This window comes from Pleuronectes platessa, chromosome 7, assembly GCF_947347685.1.
Source record: "Pleuronectes platessa chromosome 7, fPlePla1.1, whole genome shotgun sequence".
Taxonomy (NCBI): domain Eukaryota; kingdom Metazoa; phylum Chordata; class Actinopteri; order Pleuronectiformes; family Pleuronectidae; genus Pleuronectes; species Pleuronectes platessa.
The window spans coordinates 8976071-8996915 of NC_070632.1; the positions used below are offsets into that span (position 1 = coordinate 8976071).

At 41.2% G+C, this 20845-nt stretch overlaps 1 protein-coding gene across 2 annotated transcripts; it reads right to left on the reverse strand.

Annotated features, from left to right (window-relative positions):
* Positions 1–4722: 4722 nt before the first annotated feature.
* On the reverse strand, positions 4723–12946 carry ehf (ets homologous factor). 2 transcript variants are annotated; one of them, XM_053427850.1, is made up of 9 exons: positions 12674–12946; positions 9812–9924; positions 9071–9328; positions 7917–7961; positions 7782–7826; positions 7613–7675; positions 7449–7493; positions 7178–7373; positions 4723–5488 (listed from the first exon to the last, which is right to left on the reverse strand). In XM_053427850.1, the coding sequence occupies exons 2-9, from the start codon at positions 9912–9914 to the stop codon at positions 5389–5391; spliced, it is 855 nt and encodes a 284-aa protein (XP_053283825.1). In that variant the 5' UTR covers positions 9915–9924; positions 12674–12946; the 3' UTR covers positions 4723–5388. The 2 variants fall into 2 exon arrangements, with proteins under 2 accessions (XP_053283825.1, XP_053283824.1); XM_053427849.1 differs by having other exon boundaries at positions 7449–7496; positions 12674–12945.
* Between the last annotated feature and the right edge of the window lie 7899 nt (positions 12947–20845).

The following is a 20845-nucleotide window of genomic DNA, read 5'->3' on the forward strand; positions in this document are numbered from 1 at the left end:
CGGGTGGATGTCACAGGTTCCTAGAGAAAGCAGTTAAGGGCTTTAGAAAGATAGATATATATAATGTATTGATCCCGAGGGATATTTAGTACTAAAACTTGTTAATTAATCATAAATGTCTGAATATTACATGTATAAACGAGAATAATTGTCATAGTTACCATATTATCAATAACTCTAAGTCCATCCCAAACTTCTTGTGTTTTAGAGCACATCCGTTTTATTATTATTGCTGAAAGAACATTTTACAAATTAAATTAAAACGTTAGTCCAAAAATAAAATAAGACATTCACAAAAATCACATTTATATTAAAATCCTCTCGTGTTTATGCCATGAATAAAAATCTAAATTGATGAAAAAGAGAAAGAAGAAAACACTATTAAATCTGCTTTTTTGTGAGTGGGGAAGGATTCACATCTTCTTCCTATCCCGTATCCTAATATCCAAATTCATCTTAATTAATGCATATAATGAATTCATTGAATCTATTTTAATACAAAACAATTATTTTAAATTAATATCAATTACAATGTGTTATATAGCAATAAATTAAGTTTTGGTAGGATGCAATTATACAGTCAGCTCTGTAGCACATTTTTATGTATTTCTCTTTCTTACCAAGAATGGTATTCCTGTCAAGATGTGAAAGTGCGGTTGTGGCTGTGTTAGGATGTGAGACAGAACATTCCAGCACATGCAACCTTATACGTTTAAATTCGTATGAAGTAATCATGTGTAACAACATAAAAGTTTACACATAGAATTTTTTTAGTAAATCATTCATTTGACTCTGTGTGCCAAAGAGGAAATCAAGTGAGTTTATTGTCAAGAGCACACGGGGAAAATACAATTTGTGGGAATCCGAGAAGGAAATAAACTGGCGTAACTACAGGCTGGAATAACCACTGTTGCATTATCATGCATGTATTATACTTCCTTGTATATTTGGTTTTTGTTTCATAAAAAATTCAGGGAATGCAGACTTGTTGGTAAATTTGCAACAATTTTTTTTAAAATATATATATATAATGTAAATGCAAAATAAGTTGTTTGAGTCTTAAAAGCCGATTCAGCACAAGTGCATCCAGACATCTGGGATTATTTTAGTTTCACCATTAAACCTCCACTCTAATGTTTTTCTATCTTCTGATAAGATAATAAAGTGGTGAGTTGTTTCTAAACGGGCAGAGAACTGTGACACAAGCCCACGGAAAGCAAAACTGGCATCACTGGCACAGTTCTAATCTGTCCAACTCACTCAATCTGTCGGGGCTGATCGCCTGCAGGTCCATTTGAGTGTGAAGAGAAAGTGATAAGGGAGCCTGATAAGCTGGGCCTGTGTATCTGCTGAGAAAACACAATAGTCCTACTGATGGGGCATGGGACAGACACAGAATCCCAGCTGGCTGTGTTCATGGCCCACACTTTAGCTATCCTCCATCACTTCCCTGTTTTTCTATCTGATCGAATCAATCTTTTCCCTTTTTAATGATAAAGCAGCCTTAGCGTTTCTCTGGCTATAAGAGATAAATGCAATCACGGAATCATATCGTGCGTTGTTTTTGGCAAAACAATGGCGCCAATTGTTTCAACTGTGCAGCCTGTGGTGCAACAAACAGGGCAGAGGGCCTTCAGTTTATTTTCTTACATTTCATTGTCATCTTTCTAGACAGCTGTCTGTGCCATTCACATTATAATGCTGCCCTTGTGCAATGAAACAACTTACCAACGAACCCAGGCCCGTGGATTAAATAACTCGTCTCAGGTGCACAGGGGTGTTTGTCTTCCTTCCCGGATCTCTTACAACTGGTTTGGGTGCATGTTTGCCATCGTGCCATCACTGCCTGCCGCCATGTGGCCTCCAACTAAGTTTTGTCATTTCTCGTCACACTGGTTTAACTGTTTTCCCAACATTGGTTTGGCAAATTGTCCTCTTGCTTGCAGCCAACCTTTGTGAACCATATAGGTCACAGGCGCAGAGAATAACTTGTAAGACTCACATCAGGCCGTGTTGTGCATATTAAAGTCTCTGGATTTGAATCAAATGTATGGGGCTGACATGATCTCTCACTGGTATGTAAAGCTGGGGTTTGCATTCACAAGGAAGTGGTGGGCTAGGAAAATGGAGCTCCTGTCTTTTTTGCGTCGCAGCTGCCCGATAAGTCCGAGCAATTTGCCTAACTGTTCACTAATCTTCGGTTGGTCATTTCAAACATGTTCCCATATCACAGCAGCACGCACATTATTCAAACCTGAAAGTAAAGCCAGATTTCAGAAGTTCAATGCGTTACTGTGCTTCTGATCTTTCCATGGAAACTAGCCTTACTTTCCCTTTGAACCAATTTGTGCTTTATTAACAGTCAGGTACGATTACACAATATTATGGTGATAAAAGGAAATGAAGCCAAATGAGGGTAAAGGTTAATAATACAAAATGATATTGAGAATGTTTCACCCCGTTTGTTTGTCACACTTTGCTTCACAGCTATCAAACATTATTTCCTTCTCACTGTCACTATTCAAGGGTTTAAAACAAATAAACCTACAATATTCAAAAACAATAATCGCAGTTTTGTTTAATCTCTTGAATTAAAAACACATTTGGGTCACGACAAGTGCTGCTCCAGAGAATCGACAGTGTGATTGCTCGATGTGAAGTGTAAAAACACGGTGTCTAAACAATGGGTTATGATGGATACGCACTTTAATTTGAATCCCGATTCCTGCCTGTTTCGTTTCGGCAATCAGTCGCTATTATCCCCAGCTGATCTGGAGCATCATCTCTGTACAAAACCCTGTTTACTTTATCCCATAATCAACGGCATATAAAATAACAGCAAACTCCTCTAATCAGTGACTGTGTCGTGTCACAGAAAGAAATAACTGAAAAAATCAGTGTATATATTTGAGAAATTCTCCTTAGGTCTTATATTGATGTTTAGTGCCTAATATTTATAGATAAATACAACAGGGGGCCAGGTGGGCACTGGCCCAACCTGAAATCTGAAGTGAAGTGTCTCTGTCCTGTCAGTATTCTTTAAAAAAAAAAACAGAGCTAACAGTGAACAAGGAATTACTTAAATGTGCACCTCACTGAATCAGGAGTTGTACATAGATGTCGGACATTTAATTGGTCCCTCTGTGTAAATTGTGGCCCACTCATGGCCCCCGGATCTAGAAAAATCCTAGATCCGCCACTGAAATAAAACAAAAAGTCATTATTATGGACTGTGCAATGTTAAATCACTTTGTTCAGCTCCGGTCATCACTGTGTTGGTTTGTGAAGCTGATGTGTGGGACAGAGCAGAGTGACAGAATCCAGAGTTAAGAGACGATGGGCAAATTCAGAAGCCAGCAGGACAGATAGCAGCAGAACGTGGTGGCAATCAACGGCAGGCTATGTAAAGAGGGGAAACCAAATCAAGATACCACAGTGAAGATTAGAACCAGATTTGCCAACACAGGTCACAGAAAGGAGCCTTTTTATTTTTAACACTGCTTTAATCTGGTTTGACCATCGAGATGAATGTGGTTCATCCAGAAAACTGCCTGGCGGCTAAGGCACGCATTGGCAAGCGATCAACTGTGTGGCATCTCACACTGTCATGATAAAAAAAACTAGAGCTGTGAAAAATAACGCGTTAATGCGTTATGATTAAATTACAGGATTAATCCGTTTGTTTTTTTAACGCATTTAACGCATGCGCAGAAGGACCTTCCAATTCCGCCGCCTCTGCACTAGTCGCCGCTCTAATGCAGTCAGACGGCCGCTGCCATTCAAACAAACAAACAACATGGATAATTCTGATGAACCTGAGGACCTTCTGGACGGGAAGATCGTGTTCCAAAAAAACAAAGATCGAACATTCAGTAAAACCAAGGTGATATGCACACTCTGCGAGAAGACGTTATCATTTCACCGTAGCAATACCCGCCTAACCACCGCAACGCGAAGCATGTGTTGGTCGGCGAGGGGCGTTCAAGTGGAATGCGCCAAACCAGACTCACTCGCAGGACACATTGTGCAAAAGAAGCGGTCAGCTTTACTGTCAGAGAATTTGAACAAGTTAGTTTGCCTCACCAACTGGCCAAAGACCGAGTAGCTAAGAGGGCCTTTAGAGGCATTAGATTGTATCATGGTGTGATTAATGGTTGTGTGACAAAAAATATAAAAAATGTCAACCATCCTATGGCTAAGAAGTTCAAATAATTTCTGTTTAATTTAAAAAAAAAAGTTTTATTCAACCACACAATGGCTAAGGAACCCGAATTCTGTTTAGGATGAAGATTATATTAATGTTCCATATGGAAAAGCAATGATAACTGCTGAAGAACTGCTGAGTTGCAGCACAAAAGAAAAGTTAAATGTCATAAATCTTGTTTTCACAAAAATATTCCGAAAAAATCGGTAATGTGATTAATCATGATTAATCCATAGAAACCTGTGATTAATTTGATTAAAAATTGTAATCATTTCACAGCCCTAAAAAAAACACAGGAATGATCAGCACTAGCTCTGATTGCATGTGGCTGAGATCTGAGTCACACTGTGTCGACAGTTACTACTGATCAACTCTCGTAAAGAGCAGCTGCTCTACGGGTTCGGAGACTGGAGCCAAAATGCGGATTTATACAGCGCAACTTGTCAGAATAATATCCCGTTAAAAGTCCCAGGAATCGTCTTTTTCTTGATTTACACAATCAGACAAATGGTAGTAAATGGCTTTCATTAAGTAAAAAAGATCGCAAGCTTTATTTAAAATAAACATCAACAAACATGTACACACTTTCATTTCAGTTTAGTGAAAGCAAACAATGAAATGAGGCAAGAAAGACAAACTTCCTACATGCATATATTTTACTGTTAATATTTACACTTTACTTCAAAATCCTGCACGGTGCTAAAAGCACATTCTTTTATGATCATTATTTATATTGTGTTAATGCAGTGATCAAACATCTTTCCCAAAGGACACTTCACAGTATCGATATCATAAAGAGAGATTTGTGTGTGCTTGAATTCTTGATCAACTCATTTTTGACGGTAGAAAATATCTGACTTGGAGAGAAAGCAAACCAGCATCTGTCAGGTTTCCTGTAAGCTCCTGACAGAGTCTTCATTCATCTGATTCTTCACTAAATAGGTTTGAGATTCAACTGCTAGCATGTATCATAAGCAAAGTTTTTTTTTTCAGTAAGGCACAGTAAACAACATCTCAGTGCATTGTCACAACAAAAGGGTTCATCTAAAAAATAAAAAAAAGGCAAACACACAATAAACAAGAACGTGTAAACACTTCAAAAACATCGTCGTTAGAAACAGTCAATTCAAACTATAACAAAACATCACATTTTTACACACGACATCAAGTAAAACACATATTAATCACTTCTCTGACTCCCTCCATCCTCGGGCGTTCCTTCCAAACTTGTAGACCAGTCTGCGTCCGTCTACTCGTTCTAAGATTTCCCTTTTGTAGTAATATCTGCAACACAGGACATACGGTAAATCAAATTCAATAATTAATTTGTTACCGATCATCTGAATCATAAAAAAAAAAAATGTCAACATTCAACCAACAGTTCAACTGCTTTACGTTCTTATTTGTTATCTGACAATTCAAATGCTTGTAGCTGTCTGTCAGTCAGCTGTCTGTGTGCCTTTACATGCACAGCCTGAGGATAATTCAGCTTTAAACTGAACACTTAAATATAAAGGGCGAGCTAAGTGTATTGGTCTTAAGCTCATAGTGCAAGTGCAGCTGTGGAGCATGTTCACTCAATTCTAGTGGCAGAAAAAAGGTCACTTCTCCATGGGCATGGTTAAAAAAAAAAGGATGGATTAGGTTAATTTGGGCATAACATACATTAACCAATAAGAAATCCATATCCCACTTTCTTAAACCCCAGGGGAGCTTGCACCTCGGTGGATCCATTGCTGATAAAATGGTCGATTTGCTTGGTCGTGAGAGACACAACTTGTCTGCAGAGGAAAAGGTTTCACTTTGTGCACAAGCTTGACAAGCACACTAAGCATGTTGTGGACGCGCCCATTCAGAAGCATAATACTGTGTTATTAACTCAACCTCGATATATGGTTTCGGGCAACTTGCCAAGAATGCACACCCCACTTCGTTTTAATAGAATGTGCACGAGTGAATCTGACATTTGAACAAAGAGGGTGTTGCACTGTAAAATAACAACTAACTGGCAAAGACGTGCACCAGGGCCCTTGATGTTTTACGCGCTACACTTCTACAGATTTTAACCGGCTTTCAGCTTTCACAATTCAAGGGACACATGCCCAAATTTCACTGGAGGGTCTATTGCCTCAACTCACACTTCAAACCATTTTAGTGAATTAACTACAGGGGCCACTTCCGTTAATTTATGTGCTTAAACTGAATCCGAAACTCCCACTCATAATCTCGCACCCTAACCATTAACATCTAAAGACATTTAGAAAGTTATTAGCTAATACAAACAAAAACGATAACTTGCATTAACAAGACAGACAGCAGGTGACATTATTATTATAAGAAAATTGTTTGGTCGTCCTTCACTTCTCTTTTCTCTGTTTGGTGATCATCAGCATCAAGCTGTGAATCCTCCCGCTGCACTACAGTAAATAGAAAATCAGCTTTGTGTACACAGGACCTGCAAGCGCCTCTAGTCGATCCCCATGGTTTGCGGTGCATTAAGATTAAACTCATTAGATCCGTTTATTTGGCTGTAAAGCTGTGACTGTTGCAGCAGCAGCAGCAGCCGGGTAGATCTTCTGAGGAGAACGGCCATTTCGGTTCACTTTGGGGAAATAGTGAAACATTCACCGCTCCTAAATGGGTCCATTCGAGGTAATCAGTGGTTGGGAATGGTAAATGTGGGTTTTAAAGGGGTTGAGTTCAATGGTTTTAGATGTGTAACTCTCAATGAGCCCACCAATAAGTTCCTATTAAGTAAATTGAATGAGCAACAAATGCAGTTTACATTTTATTCGCTCTTCACAGAACTTAGCCCTGTGTGAGCGGAGGATGATGTGTTGAATGTTTGAATGTATTCAAAGTTGCAAACTTGCTTTAAGAGAAAGTTTGCATGAATGCACTTCAGGATCAAATTGAAATGACCAACATTGCCTTGTTCTCCTGTGTGTGTGTAGGATGGCCGCGCAGGTTTACCTCATTGCCCGACTTAGTTTCTCGTAGGTCATGCTGCTGTTATTCTTCTTCTTTCCCCACAACTGCGCCACCGCCTCGGACTTCAGGAAGCGGAAGACGCCCTCCGTCCGATCCTCCCACTTGATCAGCCCCGGGTTTCGCTCTGGGCTCAGGAGAATGTCCCTGATGAACTCCCACAAGTGGGTCCCTCGTGGGTCTGTGGAGGGTCGGGCCTCAAGTTAAATAGTTGAAAAGGAAATGTGATTAAAAAGAATATATTTATCTTACTTACTGTGTTTTCTGACCTGGTGGGGACGGCTGTAGGATCTTTTTATGTCTGCTAAACAGAAAGGAACATCATCTTGAATGCTTATGTCGATTTGACAAACTGTGACAGTTTGATTTCCGTTAATGCAATAGTCAGAATTTATGTTGGTTGTATTATTAGTTCCTTACCAGGACTAGAAGGGGTGGGAGAGGCGACCGGTGCGAGAGGGTGAATGATGGGATCATAGATCTCTGAGTTAAAGGGGGAAATGATTGAGGTAAAATTTGAAAAATAAACCATTTGTTACATGATTTGTTTCAAACATAGCCTCTGTAATGAAGCAGATATTTCTCGAACCTCCGGGTGGATAGCTGACATCTGGAAATGGACAGGGGAAATCTACTGTAAAAGAAAGAAAAAAAAAGGTAAGATGAAGCAACATTTATATTTCATTTCTTGTTTTTTATTTTCTAATGTCTTAGAGAGTCTTACACTCTGGTTTGACTTCCAGATGTCCTAACTCCGCATGGCACTGGGCTGTTTAGGGATGGGAAGATTTTATCAGACATTTCACGTAGCAGTATTATGTAATATTTGAGGATCAATTATTCACTATACTTCATCAAATGTCTATGAACCAAGTCACTACATCAAACACTTCAAGCCTCTTTAGGGCCTTAATTGCATGTGAGTCATTCTGAGATTTCATGCAGCACTGTAAACAAAACAGCTGTGTTCATTTATAGGATATTTAGACATTGTTTCACAGCTCAACTGTGCCACAACATTTTTACTATTTTAATTCTCATCTATTTCTCTTTCAGAAAAAGAAGAGACCTTGATTAAAATATTGCATCTTGCGCTCTCGTCTCGTCTGGATGTTTGTCACAACAACAAAACTGAAGCACAAGACAGTTTTCAACCAGACGCCACAAGGCTACTCTAATCAACGTTTTGTAAGGCTAACAATCCGTCTTACACAACACCATGACCTCAATTATTTTGTGGTAATTATAACCCTGCTTCAACGGCCAGTTCAACAATGTCAGCTGTATGAAAATGTCAGATACTGAGCTGGTTTTGTGCAGACAGTAACGATAACAGCAGTGCGGTTTGGTTTACCTTGGAAATTTCCCTCAACCTGGAGGTTAAACCTGTTGTGCCTGGTCTCATGTGGCGTTGTTATGAAACGCCATCAAGTTCAGATGTGCAGTTGTCATTTCGGACATTTTTGTTCTTTTAATTTCCTCTTAGCCACATTTTTTAATAGTTCATTAAAAAGGTGAAGCCTCAGGACTGTAGTTACTTTAATAAAGCTCAAACTCCAATTTAAAAACAGGGGATGAGCTCACATCTCAGCCGGTGTCTTAGCTTCACACCCCCTCTGTGCTTTGCAAGAAGAACCACTCCAGCAAGAGCAAACAACAAATACATCATCCCCGTCGCTCTGAGAACCCCTTCACCTCTCCCCCACCAGGCAGCATGACCCCTGGCCGACTCTACGATCCCTTCCCTGCATCACTTCATCAAAACTGCTCCACAACAAGCTCAAACCAGCTCCTCTTTTCATCTGGACCAATAATCTTCTTTTGTTTTGCCCTTTTAGCCCCCCGCCCCCCAGCCCCTTCTCAGACATTCGGACGCACCGCTCCACTTGAGCTCTGTGAGGCTGTGGAAGAGAATGGTTCCCATGCTGCCAGCGGCGCGGATGAAGTCCTGGTAGCTCAGGCTGCAGAGCTGATTGCCGTCCATGTCAAAGTTCTGGAAGGGAATGTTTGCAGCATCGATCTGGTGCATGTCCAGGACTTGTTGCAGCCACTCCCACACCTGGTACTTGCTCCAGAACTGAGGCTGGGACTCGTGAGACCACAGGCGACTTGTAAAACCAGACATCACCATCGGCACTGGAAACAGACAACATCAGTTAGCAATGTACGAACACAGTGTAAAGATCGTATTTATCCACATCAGTGAATTAATCTAGCTCTTTAATGTAAATTTACATCTGATAAGGGAAACAGGAATTCCACCACCGAAGGTATTTGTCAATAATTAATCTGCAGAGCAGTTTACTGAAAGAGCTGCTGAGCCGCTTCTCAGTCGGGGAATCTCTAATTCATGTCTTGCGTGAGCTGAGCTCTGGGCTCACCAGGTGAGCAATACATCAGTTGCTAATTGTTGAATGATTTTCATTGTGCATCGTTTCATAACCAGCGAGAGAGCGGGACTGATGAACTGAGAGACGATTTGCATATTTTCTTGAGGCGTTTGGAGGGAAATGTTTCTTACAATTTAATTAACCGATTCATGTCAGTGGAGAGTGTGTGAGGCTCGGAGGTCTCAGAGCAGGATTCATCATGTGGGTTTTGTGTGGGTCATATCCTCACCATCAGGGTAGGAGTTAGTGGGGCTCCAAGGCGTGGTCAGCATGCTGTCCAGGGTGGTGGTTGGAGTGATGCTCATTGCAGTGTCTAAACTGTGATGTACCATGGCTGAGGGGCTGAGGCAGGACAGGAGTCATAGATTCATTTAAAATGAAACAGTAATCTTTACAAATTGATGGCACCCAATCACAGAGCAAACAACCAAGGTGGAACATACAACCCTTCTGATGGTTAAATTGTGATTTTTACTTTATATATGATGAAAATATTTTCTTTAATTCAACTGGATGTTCAGGTCCATCAATGTCATTATCCTTTTCTGACCCAGCTTTTCTGGGGTCATTTCTTGAAAATAGAAAATTCAGGTAGTATTGTTAGTATTTGTTATTTTACTAGCAGCCACAGGAAATGAAGTGTCAGTTCATCACAATCAGCACTAAACATCATCTGTAAAGCAGCTGCTCAACGAATCGATTTTGGGTTATTACTCTTTTATTCCTGCTACCATGGTAACCACAGGACTGACCTGGCCTTAAAGCTTCAGGATGAGCCCTCATCGTTACACTGCATAAAAATAGTTCTTCAGGGCATTGGACTTAGTGCTTTTCAGTGGTGAAGTTGAATACTGCATGTAAATGAAAAGCCCTTGTGTAACCCTCCCAAGTATGTAGGAGAAACTACAGTGGTCTTAAGGTTATTTAAAAAAAACTTTCCTCTCTAGACAAAGTGTGTAATGACTCATTTCAGGTGATTAATGAAAAACATGACTTGAATATTACATTCTACTTCTGCATATAAATCTCTCTAAATCATTTACACTGCAAGTTTAAAACATTTATCTGGCTGCGTTTAAAAATTCACCAAAAGGCACTAAACAGTAACTAAGTACTCTACGCGGGTAGTAGATGGGTTATTTGAGCTGTTTGAAATACAGATAAGTGGATAAGTTAAATATTTATAGTAGGTTTATTTGTTCTCAAACAGTCTTAAACATACATTTACATCTGTTTCCATCAGCTCTGGAATCATATCTGTTTTGAGCCGCTATGCTTTTAGTACATTAATAACTCCTCAAACTTAACTCATGTTTCTGAAGTTATTTTATTTTCTACAGTTCACAGGTTTACACTCAATGCTCACACAAGTGCTTCTTTGTGAGCTGCTTTGAATGTGCATGGGCTGCACTCCCACTCATGCTGAACGCCTACAGTTATTAGTCAGAATTTTGCGCTAAACACATAAAGATAAAGGTTTGCTTCAGACCCAGCATCTAACATATTTGCATCTCAAAACAGATACAGCCTGTCAGAATTTATTCCCCTCCACTGAGTTGTCCAATCGGAGATGGAGAAGCGTTACACACGCATAACAGCCGAGTCATATTTGACACTATCTGGTTTTATTTGGAACTTGTTTTAGATTCTGAAGGTTTGAGTCATTAGACAAAACATAATTAGTGCCAACATAAATGAATGACTGCTCTACATTCTACAATCTGAATTATAGGACTTGTTTCATATATTCCATTATTCTGCTGTTCACACTATCCCTGTCTCTTTCAAACAATTCAAATAAATACACTCTTTCTAAAATTACCCCAAAATGTCCTGTGACATCTTAATCAAGGCTGACTTCATCATATCATAATCAAACTAAAAGGACAACATGATAGGAGACATCTGATCCATATATCAGCAGAGTGAAAGCAAATCTTTACACAGTGATCCTTGCTTCACCTACTTCCCAGGAAAGCCTGGTCACACCTTTGTGTTGGGTTATTAACAAAATTACACCAAGCCTTGTCGCAAGTTCTAGAAGCACATGCTGTGCTGCCAGATCTTCAAACAGGGGAATTAATCTCCTTTAATCTCCTTTACCTGGTAAATCAATTACAAAAAAAAGTATTTTCGCTCGCGGACAGGTGACACATGCTCTCATTCCAAAAGTAGGTCATCTGCCAAGTCTGCTTAAACACCTTATCTTGTGTTAACCCTCAACGTTGTTTACTTCTACCGAGCAGGTATCAACAAGGCAGCGAGTAATTTCTGTCAATACCACAATCACGGAGCAGTGCTGCAGGGAAGGAGATGAAGACTTAGTCACAGTTAGTGATCGATATTCTCTTAGCTGAGTCATGGTGGAAAAAAAAGAAATCCCTGCTGCATATGGGTTTGATGACGTGAGGACATAATCCATACTAAAGCACCGAGGCGACTCTTCAGAAGACGGATGGTTTCCTCTCTGGCCTTATGATATCATTGAACTTGTTCTGTTTAGATTCTCTCGATTATTGCTTTTTCTATTTGAATTTACTCTATCACTGCATGCATTGCTTTTAAAACTAATCTTTAATCAGATCTGATGTTGATGCCTCAGCACATGCGACCGAGTTGTTGGTGATGTGAAAGCATTGACAAATAATCATGTGTACAGGGGGAGATAGTGAAGTAAACACACACATTGTACATAGTATTGAAGGAAAACGTTATATTTCTTTTATGGAATCTGATATTCTCACTGAATGTGAGCAAATGTCTCGAAAATGTCCGATGCTGCTCACTACAATGGTCCACATGTGTATTCTTTACTTCTATAATTGAAGGTTTTTGCAAGAACAAGATAGCCCCAGGCCTAAACCCACCTGAAGAAAAACAAATCCTGAATCTTTCATGATGTGAGAACAAATTGCTCCACATTTTAAAACAATGTTCACATCTGCACAGGCACTTTGACCGAAAACAAGCTAATAGAAGCACCCCGAGTTATCAGAATTTAAAAAATGACATGGCATTGAGACACACTGAGCGTATTAGACCGGTCTTGTTTCTGAAAAGCTGTTTTCCCAGCATCAATATAACAGCCTACCGGAGCAGTAGAGTGATGTCCGAGCAGGCCTGACAGAGGTCTCACGTAGATCAATGCCGTGTGTGGAGATTCCAATACTCTACAGGATCCGTGTTTACAGTGAGAAGAGACGAGTCCTTCTGCTGCCCAAACATTTGAATTAACAGAGGTATGCAGGCGCACTAGGTGCTGCCCCGCCACAATGGCTGTTTTATCCTCCAAACTTCCTTATCATGCTCCAATTGGCTACCTGCTCGGGCTCATATCAGGTGAGTATTTGCATGATGAAACACCCACACACACTGAGACACCAAAAACACACACACAACTTTTATATCCCCGACTGGCACCGTTCCCTCTCACTCTTTGAGAAAATCGCACGCCTGTTAGGAGCCATATTCACCAGGCACTGATCCAAACACACTCACAAGCCCACAGAGGCTGCGTTGAATTGCTTAAAGTCATTGTTCGTGCGGTTGCTTAAAATAGTGTTTAACCTTTAGAGAAAATGTCCCCCCCTTGGTTATTATGTAGCACAACATTTGTTTTCCTTATTTCATCATGATGAACGAGGTGCTGACAGTTTATAGGTAAGAGGACCTGAGAGAATTTGTTTCTTCCCCTTTTTACTTTGAAAGTCGCAGGAGACTGGCAGAAGAAAAGAAAACTGGCTGTGTACCTGAAAAGACTGAAGGAAAATCCATTTTACAAATGTGTCATATCCAACCATCAGTGGCCTCATTCAGCTTTAATCTTGCATGTTAGCGTCACACTATGTGCACGCCGTGAATGGCTTTTTGAGGACAAGTTTATTTTCCCATGGAACTACGGATGACCTCACTTTGTGGCTATCAAACTTTGATCAGCTGTATACATTCCAACGACATGCAGCGATCCACAGGTGTCTGAGCGGCGACTGTCAGGTTAATTATTAACTTTGGCATGTTTCCTACATATCCAAGTGAGCGCCGCACAACAATGAGAGGAGTGGAGAAACAAAAAACTCCTTTGTTAGGCCTGCATTCTTTGCCAGCGTTCACCCACACGTGAACGTTTCGCTGTCAGGTACCGTGCACTTTGCCGGGTGACACTCACAAGATGTGTTATCATCTGGCACTGTAAATGACATGTTACATCGAGCTAAGTCAATGCAAACAGTGTTATACACAAGTAGTCAACTCCAATGCACCGCAGTGATGTACCAATATAGAAACACTTTGTAAATCATTGCTTTCTGTCAAGTTCCTCAAAGATTTCTACCATTTGGTCTTTTTTCCCCCGTAAAGTTCAGAGCCTGTCTCTTTAAATCAAAACTAAACACTTTCTGTGCACAATTAACCGGGTTTAAAAAAAGCTTTTTAACAGAACTATGCCACCTTGTTATATATATATATATTTGCTTTTGCACTGCACACACAGCGATCAGAGGGAGTTCAAACAGGCTATTTTTGCATGACACCAATTAGCGGTTTGGGCAAAATGTAACATGTTTTGGTCTGAGATCTAAATGCGATGTGTGGCATTGTGCTTCTACAGAACCTCCCGGACCTGATGGTGGAATGTTGATAGTTGTAGTGACTCTGAGCAGGGTTGATTTCTATAACAGGCTGGAGCGCGGGGAGGCCTGTTAGGAGAAGTGTGCCAGGTTTCGGAGCAGAGTCGCGTGGAGGGGAAACCTGAACGTGATGCCGAAACAGATAAACTCAATTATTTTGTTCTTATTTAATATTAGCACGTCGAGCCACGTGATCGTGTCGGGCCAACTCCGAGTCTTAATGTTTAATCATCTCGAGAGAGAGAGAGCCGGAATAAAACATGCAACGCACTATTAAACAGCATATCTTATTATCCCAACGGGCCGGCATTAATGGGCTAAATTCATTCCATAGATCCCTGTGATCAACACTCTGGCCTCTGTGCTCTCTTTGCTTTGGAATCTCTCTCTCTCTCTCTCTCTCTCTCTCTCTCTGTCTCTCTGAGCATTTGGGACTTGGACTCCTGCCCACAGCTCAGCCTCAGAGGTAATGAGGGAATTCAGAGTAAGCACGATTATTCCCCCTCATCTCCCCGTGCACGCCAGATCGCTAAAGTCCTAATGGTAAAATAAAAATACAACTCCTGATCTCCCCGCGACTCCCTGACGCCATCCTACCTGCGCAGGTTAAGGAGAAGGCGCCTGTGGCCCTCTCTGCAGCCCGTCTGCTGCCTATTTGTAACACAGGTGCTATTTTCTGGATTTGTACCCATTCTTTTTCTGAGACGGGTAAACCGCCTCCAGGGTGCAATATGGGACCTGAACTTCATTCGCCGCTGTCCCACTGTGAAGGCCTGCCACTGGTTTTTATTGAAATAAGATTAATACGACCATGAGCACTGAACTGAACTTCTCATTATGGTCACCAGTGTGGCCTGCTTCTCTGCTTCTTCTCTTTTTGTTCTTTCTCTATGAAACCCTTTTTTTTTTTTGCCATGTCACAAGGAGAGCCTGGTACTTGGCATCTCATTTCATGGATCTTCGTTCTGCTTTTTCAGGGTGGATGTGGGTCGACATATGCAGAAGTCCGCTGGGGGAATAGCAGAAGGGGGAGAAAGAGAGTGGGAGAGATCAAAGTCTGTCATATCAACTCGGCTCTGTGTGAGTCAGCCTCCCGACATCGTGAGAGAGGCAGCGAAAGACGACGTCCTCCCAGACACACAACGAGAAATGTCATCAAAAATGCTGGCACTATAGACGGCGTAATCTATTTTTAAATAGAGAATCAAGCAGAGGCTTATGTCACCCACCCAATAATAGCACACTGCTGATCCATTTATAAAGAGGCTAATAACTTGCTTATTGGTGGGGTGATTTATTAATGCTTCATGCGAGGATGCGGTCAAAAGTTTCCCTCTGATGGGAAAAGGCTGTCAAAGCCGTCAGTCACAGGAAACAGCCAAGACAGGAGGAGGGTACAAGTTTGCATGCTCTAATGAACAGGAACTTATTAGCGGGAGTGTGTCTATTACTGTCCCACTTGCCTCCCCTCTTTCATTAGCTGCTTATCACGCCCGTTAGTGTCATCTTTAATACTTCACATTTTGATTAGCATATGATCCACGGGGAAAGAAGGAAAAATCATTTTATTAGTGTCAATTACTGCTACAAATGACAATTTCACTGCCTAAATCGTAATTTTACGTTTCCTCCCTGTCGAAGAACAATGGCTGTGTAATTACGGTGATGAGGAGTGCAACAGAAAAATGAATTATTCACAACCCCCCCTTTCTTGTTCTTTTGAACACCGCCGTTTCCTTTTGCCTGGTAATCTGGCTGCCGGTATTCATCATTGTGCAAGAGGAATGATAATACATACAAATTCGCTATGTCCCCCACAAGTGGTATGTTCAGATGAAGAAGTGCTGGGGCATCACATGAAGGATGTTGAAAGAGTCTTTTCACCTGAGCAGTGTCCAGGAGCCCGAGCTGCACTGCACTGCCCTCCTCGAGCCGGGTGGTGTAGATCCCTCCTCAGCCCGTAGGGGACACTGTTGTCTCGTACACTGCTGGGCATCTCTGGAGGCAAAGGAAAGGAGGAGTGAAAAAAAACACAGATGTGATATGAGAATGTGTAGGCAATGAAACACGCTCCCTGACAGTTATTGACCGCGGTACCTATGGATGGTGCTACTCATGCGGGTTACAGTAAAACACACATTAACAGCTCTTACACGGAGGTGAGAAGGCGAGAGAGGAGGATGAGGGGCCGCATCGACTCCCAAAGAGTGAAGGTCCGGTTTGTTGGCTGAGCCGTCCTGTAGGGGTTTGCCACAGCTATGGAGGAAGTGTTCAATAACACATCACACAGATGTGCCACCGACACAGTTCTTACTGGACATGAATGACAGCTGGTCTTTCAGTGTACCAGTTACTGCAGGTGCCATACATCGACAGACGGTTAAAGTCACGCCGAGGCTGTAACATGTAACCAGCAGGATTGTACAGTGTCATATTACAGAATCAGCCACTGGTCATAATGACAATGTTTCTTTTATGATATATTTCAGTTGATTCCACGTATTTAGTTTATCATTTTTTACCTAGTTTTGTTTGATATGAATAAAATCATAATTCTTATCATCAATCCTATTATTTCCTCTCAAGTTATTCTTGTTATTGGTAAATAACAGCATCACAATGAACATCACCTGAAGCTGCCACAGTAAATAACTGATTAATCATGATAAAGACTTTGCCTTTTCCTCTCAGCTCCATTAAAAACATAACTACCTTGTTCAGTGTCTCAGTTTTACGGCCCCTGGTCTCGGTTCTCTCTCACTGATCCCATCGGCGCCATTTGCAGAAGCAGCAGGTGTTTTTCAGCAGAGAAGCTCTAAAGTCTCCAGCCCTGCACAGCACTAAACAGCAGAAGCAGTTATCGACTAGTGCTGGTGAACACAGTAGAAAGAGTAGCTGCTAAGGAGCCAGACATTTCACTCAGGAGTTGGTTGAGGGCAAATAGAGCAAAGAGAGTGAGGATATCGGACTCAAAATGATCTCTAATGCTGAAGTGTGACCGCTGAATGTTTACATCGTAAGCCGACTTTGGCCGAAAATAATTGTTGAAACCTGCTAATTTGACGTCCGAAAATATTGATGCCAGTCTCTGAACTGAAACGTGTTCATTTATCTTAGCAATGAAAAATCAACCCATTGGTTACATAGGGGCTTATGTTAAACCCTCAGAACTATCGAATAGAAATAATTGCGCTGGCTGGATCCTTACTGTACATATACACATATGTGCCTAACAGATATCTGCCAGACAAACATGACGATGAAACAGAATCTATACGATAAAAAATATAAAAATATCTCTCCAAGATGAACTTTCCTCTCTTGTCAGAAAAGAGCTTTGAATACATCTTTTTTTTTATATAACAAGACTTTACTGAGCACAGAGAACAAGGTGCTATCACATACTGCAGGCTTCATTGATGTCATATTAATGTATATACTTACTATTTCAGATAGCAGCTCATGACTACTTGGTCTGCATTAACATTTCATCACTTTGACTTTGACTTTCCATAGATCACTGAGTATTTATTGTTACTCCAATTATATTTCATAAAAAACATGGAAACAAAATATTGAATGGTCTAATTGCATGAACTGTTAATAACACATTACTATGCATGACAGTGGGTGTTTGTTTCCTGCATACAATCATCATTATCAAAAAGCACCAATACATAATCTATGATGTTACCTAGCATCAAAGAGACATTATTGATGATCAGATGGATATTGCTGGAATGAGAGATCGGTTGATGAGCAGGCTAATAGGCGGTGGATTGGACGTATGAGCTCGTCTAATTAGTCAGACATTGTTGAGGCTTATGGGTAAAGAAGTTACCATGGGAACACACAGTATGCATGTGCTCTTTGTCCAGCCCTCACAAAGTAACAACCCTACTTCATAAAGGCTGTTGGAAATCAACGAACTGAAATGTGATGAGTGGGAAAGGGAATATGGAAGGCTTGTTCGTGGAGGCAGAACATCATGTGACTTACCAGCTCTGAAGGTTTATCTTTACTGTCAGCTAACCTGCACAAGCAGGGGGCTGATATTCTGGTCTTGGTGAATTAGCTGCAGCGCCCTCACAGCTGTCAACCTTTTCCTGAAATTACCAGATACCCCTCACTGAGTGCATATGATTCCGGGATGATAATTCGGTGAAACCACATGTTGCAGGGCAGATTAATCAATTTTGACCCTCCCCCGCGGTGTTAAAGCTGCTGTCGTACTCTGGGATCAGGCAGGATCATATTTTTCAGTTTCGAACATTGTGCAAGTGCTTTACAGGTAACATAAATCAGAAAACAGCAGGTCTTCACAATAACGAGGTGTAATGTTGGTGGTTTGGCATATTTCATTAGTTTCTGCATGAGTAGTGATGGTATTTATTTCTCCTGATGCTCAACGTGCCCGGACCTCCACACCTGTACATTTTGCCTTACACCGCTGCCACTTACAGAAATACCGGGACAGCCTTTTAATAACTTATTTGACTCCTGGATACTCAAATGTTACATTTACATTCATTGGTGAAAGTAATAGGTTATATGTTAACTCTGATATATCAAGTTTCACCTTCACTTCTCTGTGAAATTCACTGTTGGCAATAAATGATGGAAACTCAGATATGGAAAATCATTCTTGGAGATTCCTGGCTTAATTAAAACAAAACAAAAAAATCTAATCATCCAGGTAACACTCTATTGTTGTGGTTGTAACGATTCTGGTCAAACAGAGGAAACGTTCTTTGGTGAAGTTTTTAACCAGTGCTCTTTAAATGTTTTTTTCTAGTTTTCTGAAAGCTGGTGAAAGGAGAACTCAGGCAGCAGCTGATGTGTCATGCAGAAGATTTTAATGTAGACTTGATGCATCACGGAGACCAGAAGGTGGAACAACATAAAAACGCTAAGAGAGTAACATGAGCATTTGTCACCCGAAAGTCTGAAGATGTCTCCCACTTCATCCCAGTATATCTCCCTCTCTTTGCATCACCCATTCTAACAGAACTTCCATGAATGGCTAGAACTGCTGTCCCTCTCTATGTTATATGCAGGTGTTTGCATCCTATTGAATAGTAAAGCCTAAATATGCATTGCTAAATCACATTGGCTCCTTACATCTTTCCACTGATAAAATTCGCAAAAAAGCTGAAGTTGGTGCTTGTCTGTCTGGCGCATCTGAATTAGATATGAAAGTCCCCTAAACGTAAACACTACTACCTTGGGTACTGCTTAAAGAGAGAATGGAGTATCTGTGGAATTAGACGGGCACTATTCTCCTGTACAGATATAGTGTACAATACAATATGCAAAATAGATAGTGGCATAAACACTATTGTGTGAGCATAGTCAAAAATTCCTCAACAAAATGCAGCAATACAGTTGCAGGCAACAAAATCAGTATCATTCCCCCCAAAAGAGAAGCAAATGTTGATTAAATGTTGTTCTGTGTTGCGCTTTTGTTCGTCTCAGTTCATTAAGAATCAATTAAGAGAGATTGGAAGGAAGACTGCAAACAGCAGCAAGCTAAGTTCAAATCCCAGGATCTGTGTCTGTGTGGGTTGTACTGCTTCCACAGATATGCAGGGTTGTTTAATTGGAGACTCTCAAATGACTGTAGGTGTGACTGGTTGTTTGTTCCTGTGTGTTGCGATACGCTGGTGATCTACCCAGGATGTCCCGGGCTTCTCACCCAATATCACCAGGGATTGGGAAACTCTAACATCCTACTGGGCAACCAGGTTTAGATAATAGATGGATGGAATTCACAAGTGAGTCCATAGATGTTTTTTCCATCCATTATTCAGTGATACCCACCAGGCTGCGCTGCATCATGATGTCCGGCAGCAAACTTTTGGCTTTCTGTATTCAAAAACAAAAGAGGCCACATCATTTTTCATCTAGGAACCGAGGCATCGATAATGGCAAACACTCAAACAAGACTAAAGGCGCTGTGCCGTAACAGTGAGCCCACCTCATCAGTGTGCACTTTTTGCTGACCTATTACACTAAATTAGTTGCCAGCAATTGATCGTGGAGCGGGCGCCATTGTTCTAGGACATGAGAATAACACATCTGGATCCTTAAAGTGTCAAACGTCCCGGCCCTCCAGTCCTGCCACAGGTACCTTTGCTTTTTCTCTTTGTCTTGCTGTCCCCTCCCCCTCTCCCCCTCTCTGTCTCTCTGCCTCCATTAGGAGTTAATCGTTTCTCAGCAGGGGAAATTTAAACCGTACTCGGAAATATTTTCTGAACAACTTTGACAGTCTGAAAGTGGCACACCATGCCACCTGCGGAGCTCCCAAATGAGGGGAGAAGGAGGAGGACCTGAGAACCTGTACTGAAAAGAAATGAGAGACGGAGGGGAGGAGAGCGACAATTAGCATTCCTGTGGCTGCATGTGTAGCTAATTATTTGTGAACATTGTGACAGGGGGGGCTGTCGAGTGCAGTAATGGGATCCCTGTTACTTAATGAACATGTCACAAGCTCTTGTCTGCGCTGAAGGAATGAGACAGTGCCTGATGACAACCGGCTAACCTGTGGGCATTGTGTGTGTGTGTTGCTTGTGTTTTTGTGCGTTGTGTCCCTTTGCGTGTCTGCCGACGAGCCTGCTTTTCTAGAGGGTGGTGATACG

Coding starts and splice junctions, on each gene's coding strand:
- ehf (XM_053427849.1), bottom strand. CDS start 9,914: ATGGTACATCACAGTTTAGACACTGCAATGAGCATCACTCCAACCACC. Junction 7,676..7,781: donor TGTCAGCTATCCACCCGGAG/GTTCGAGAAATA, acceptor CCTTTAACTCAG/AGATCTATGATCCCATCATT. Junction 7,497..7,612: donor TCCCACCCCTTCTAGTCCTG/GTAAGGAACTAA, acceptor CTTTCTGTTTAG/CAGACATAAAAAGATCCTAC.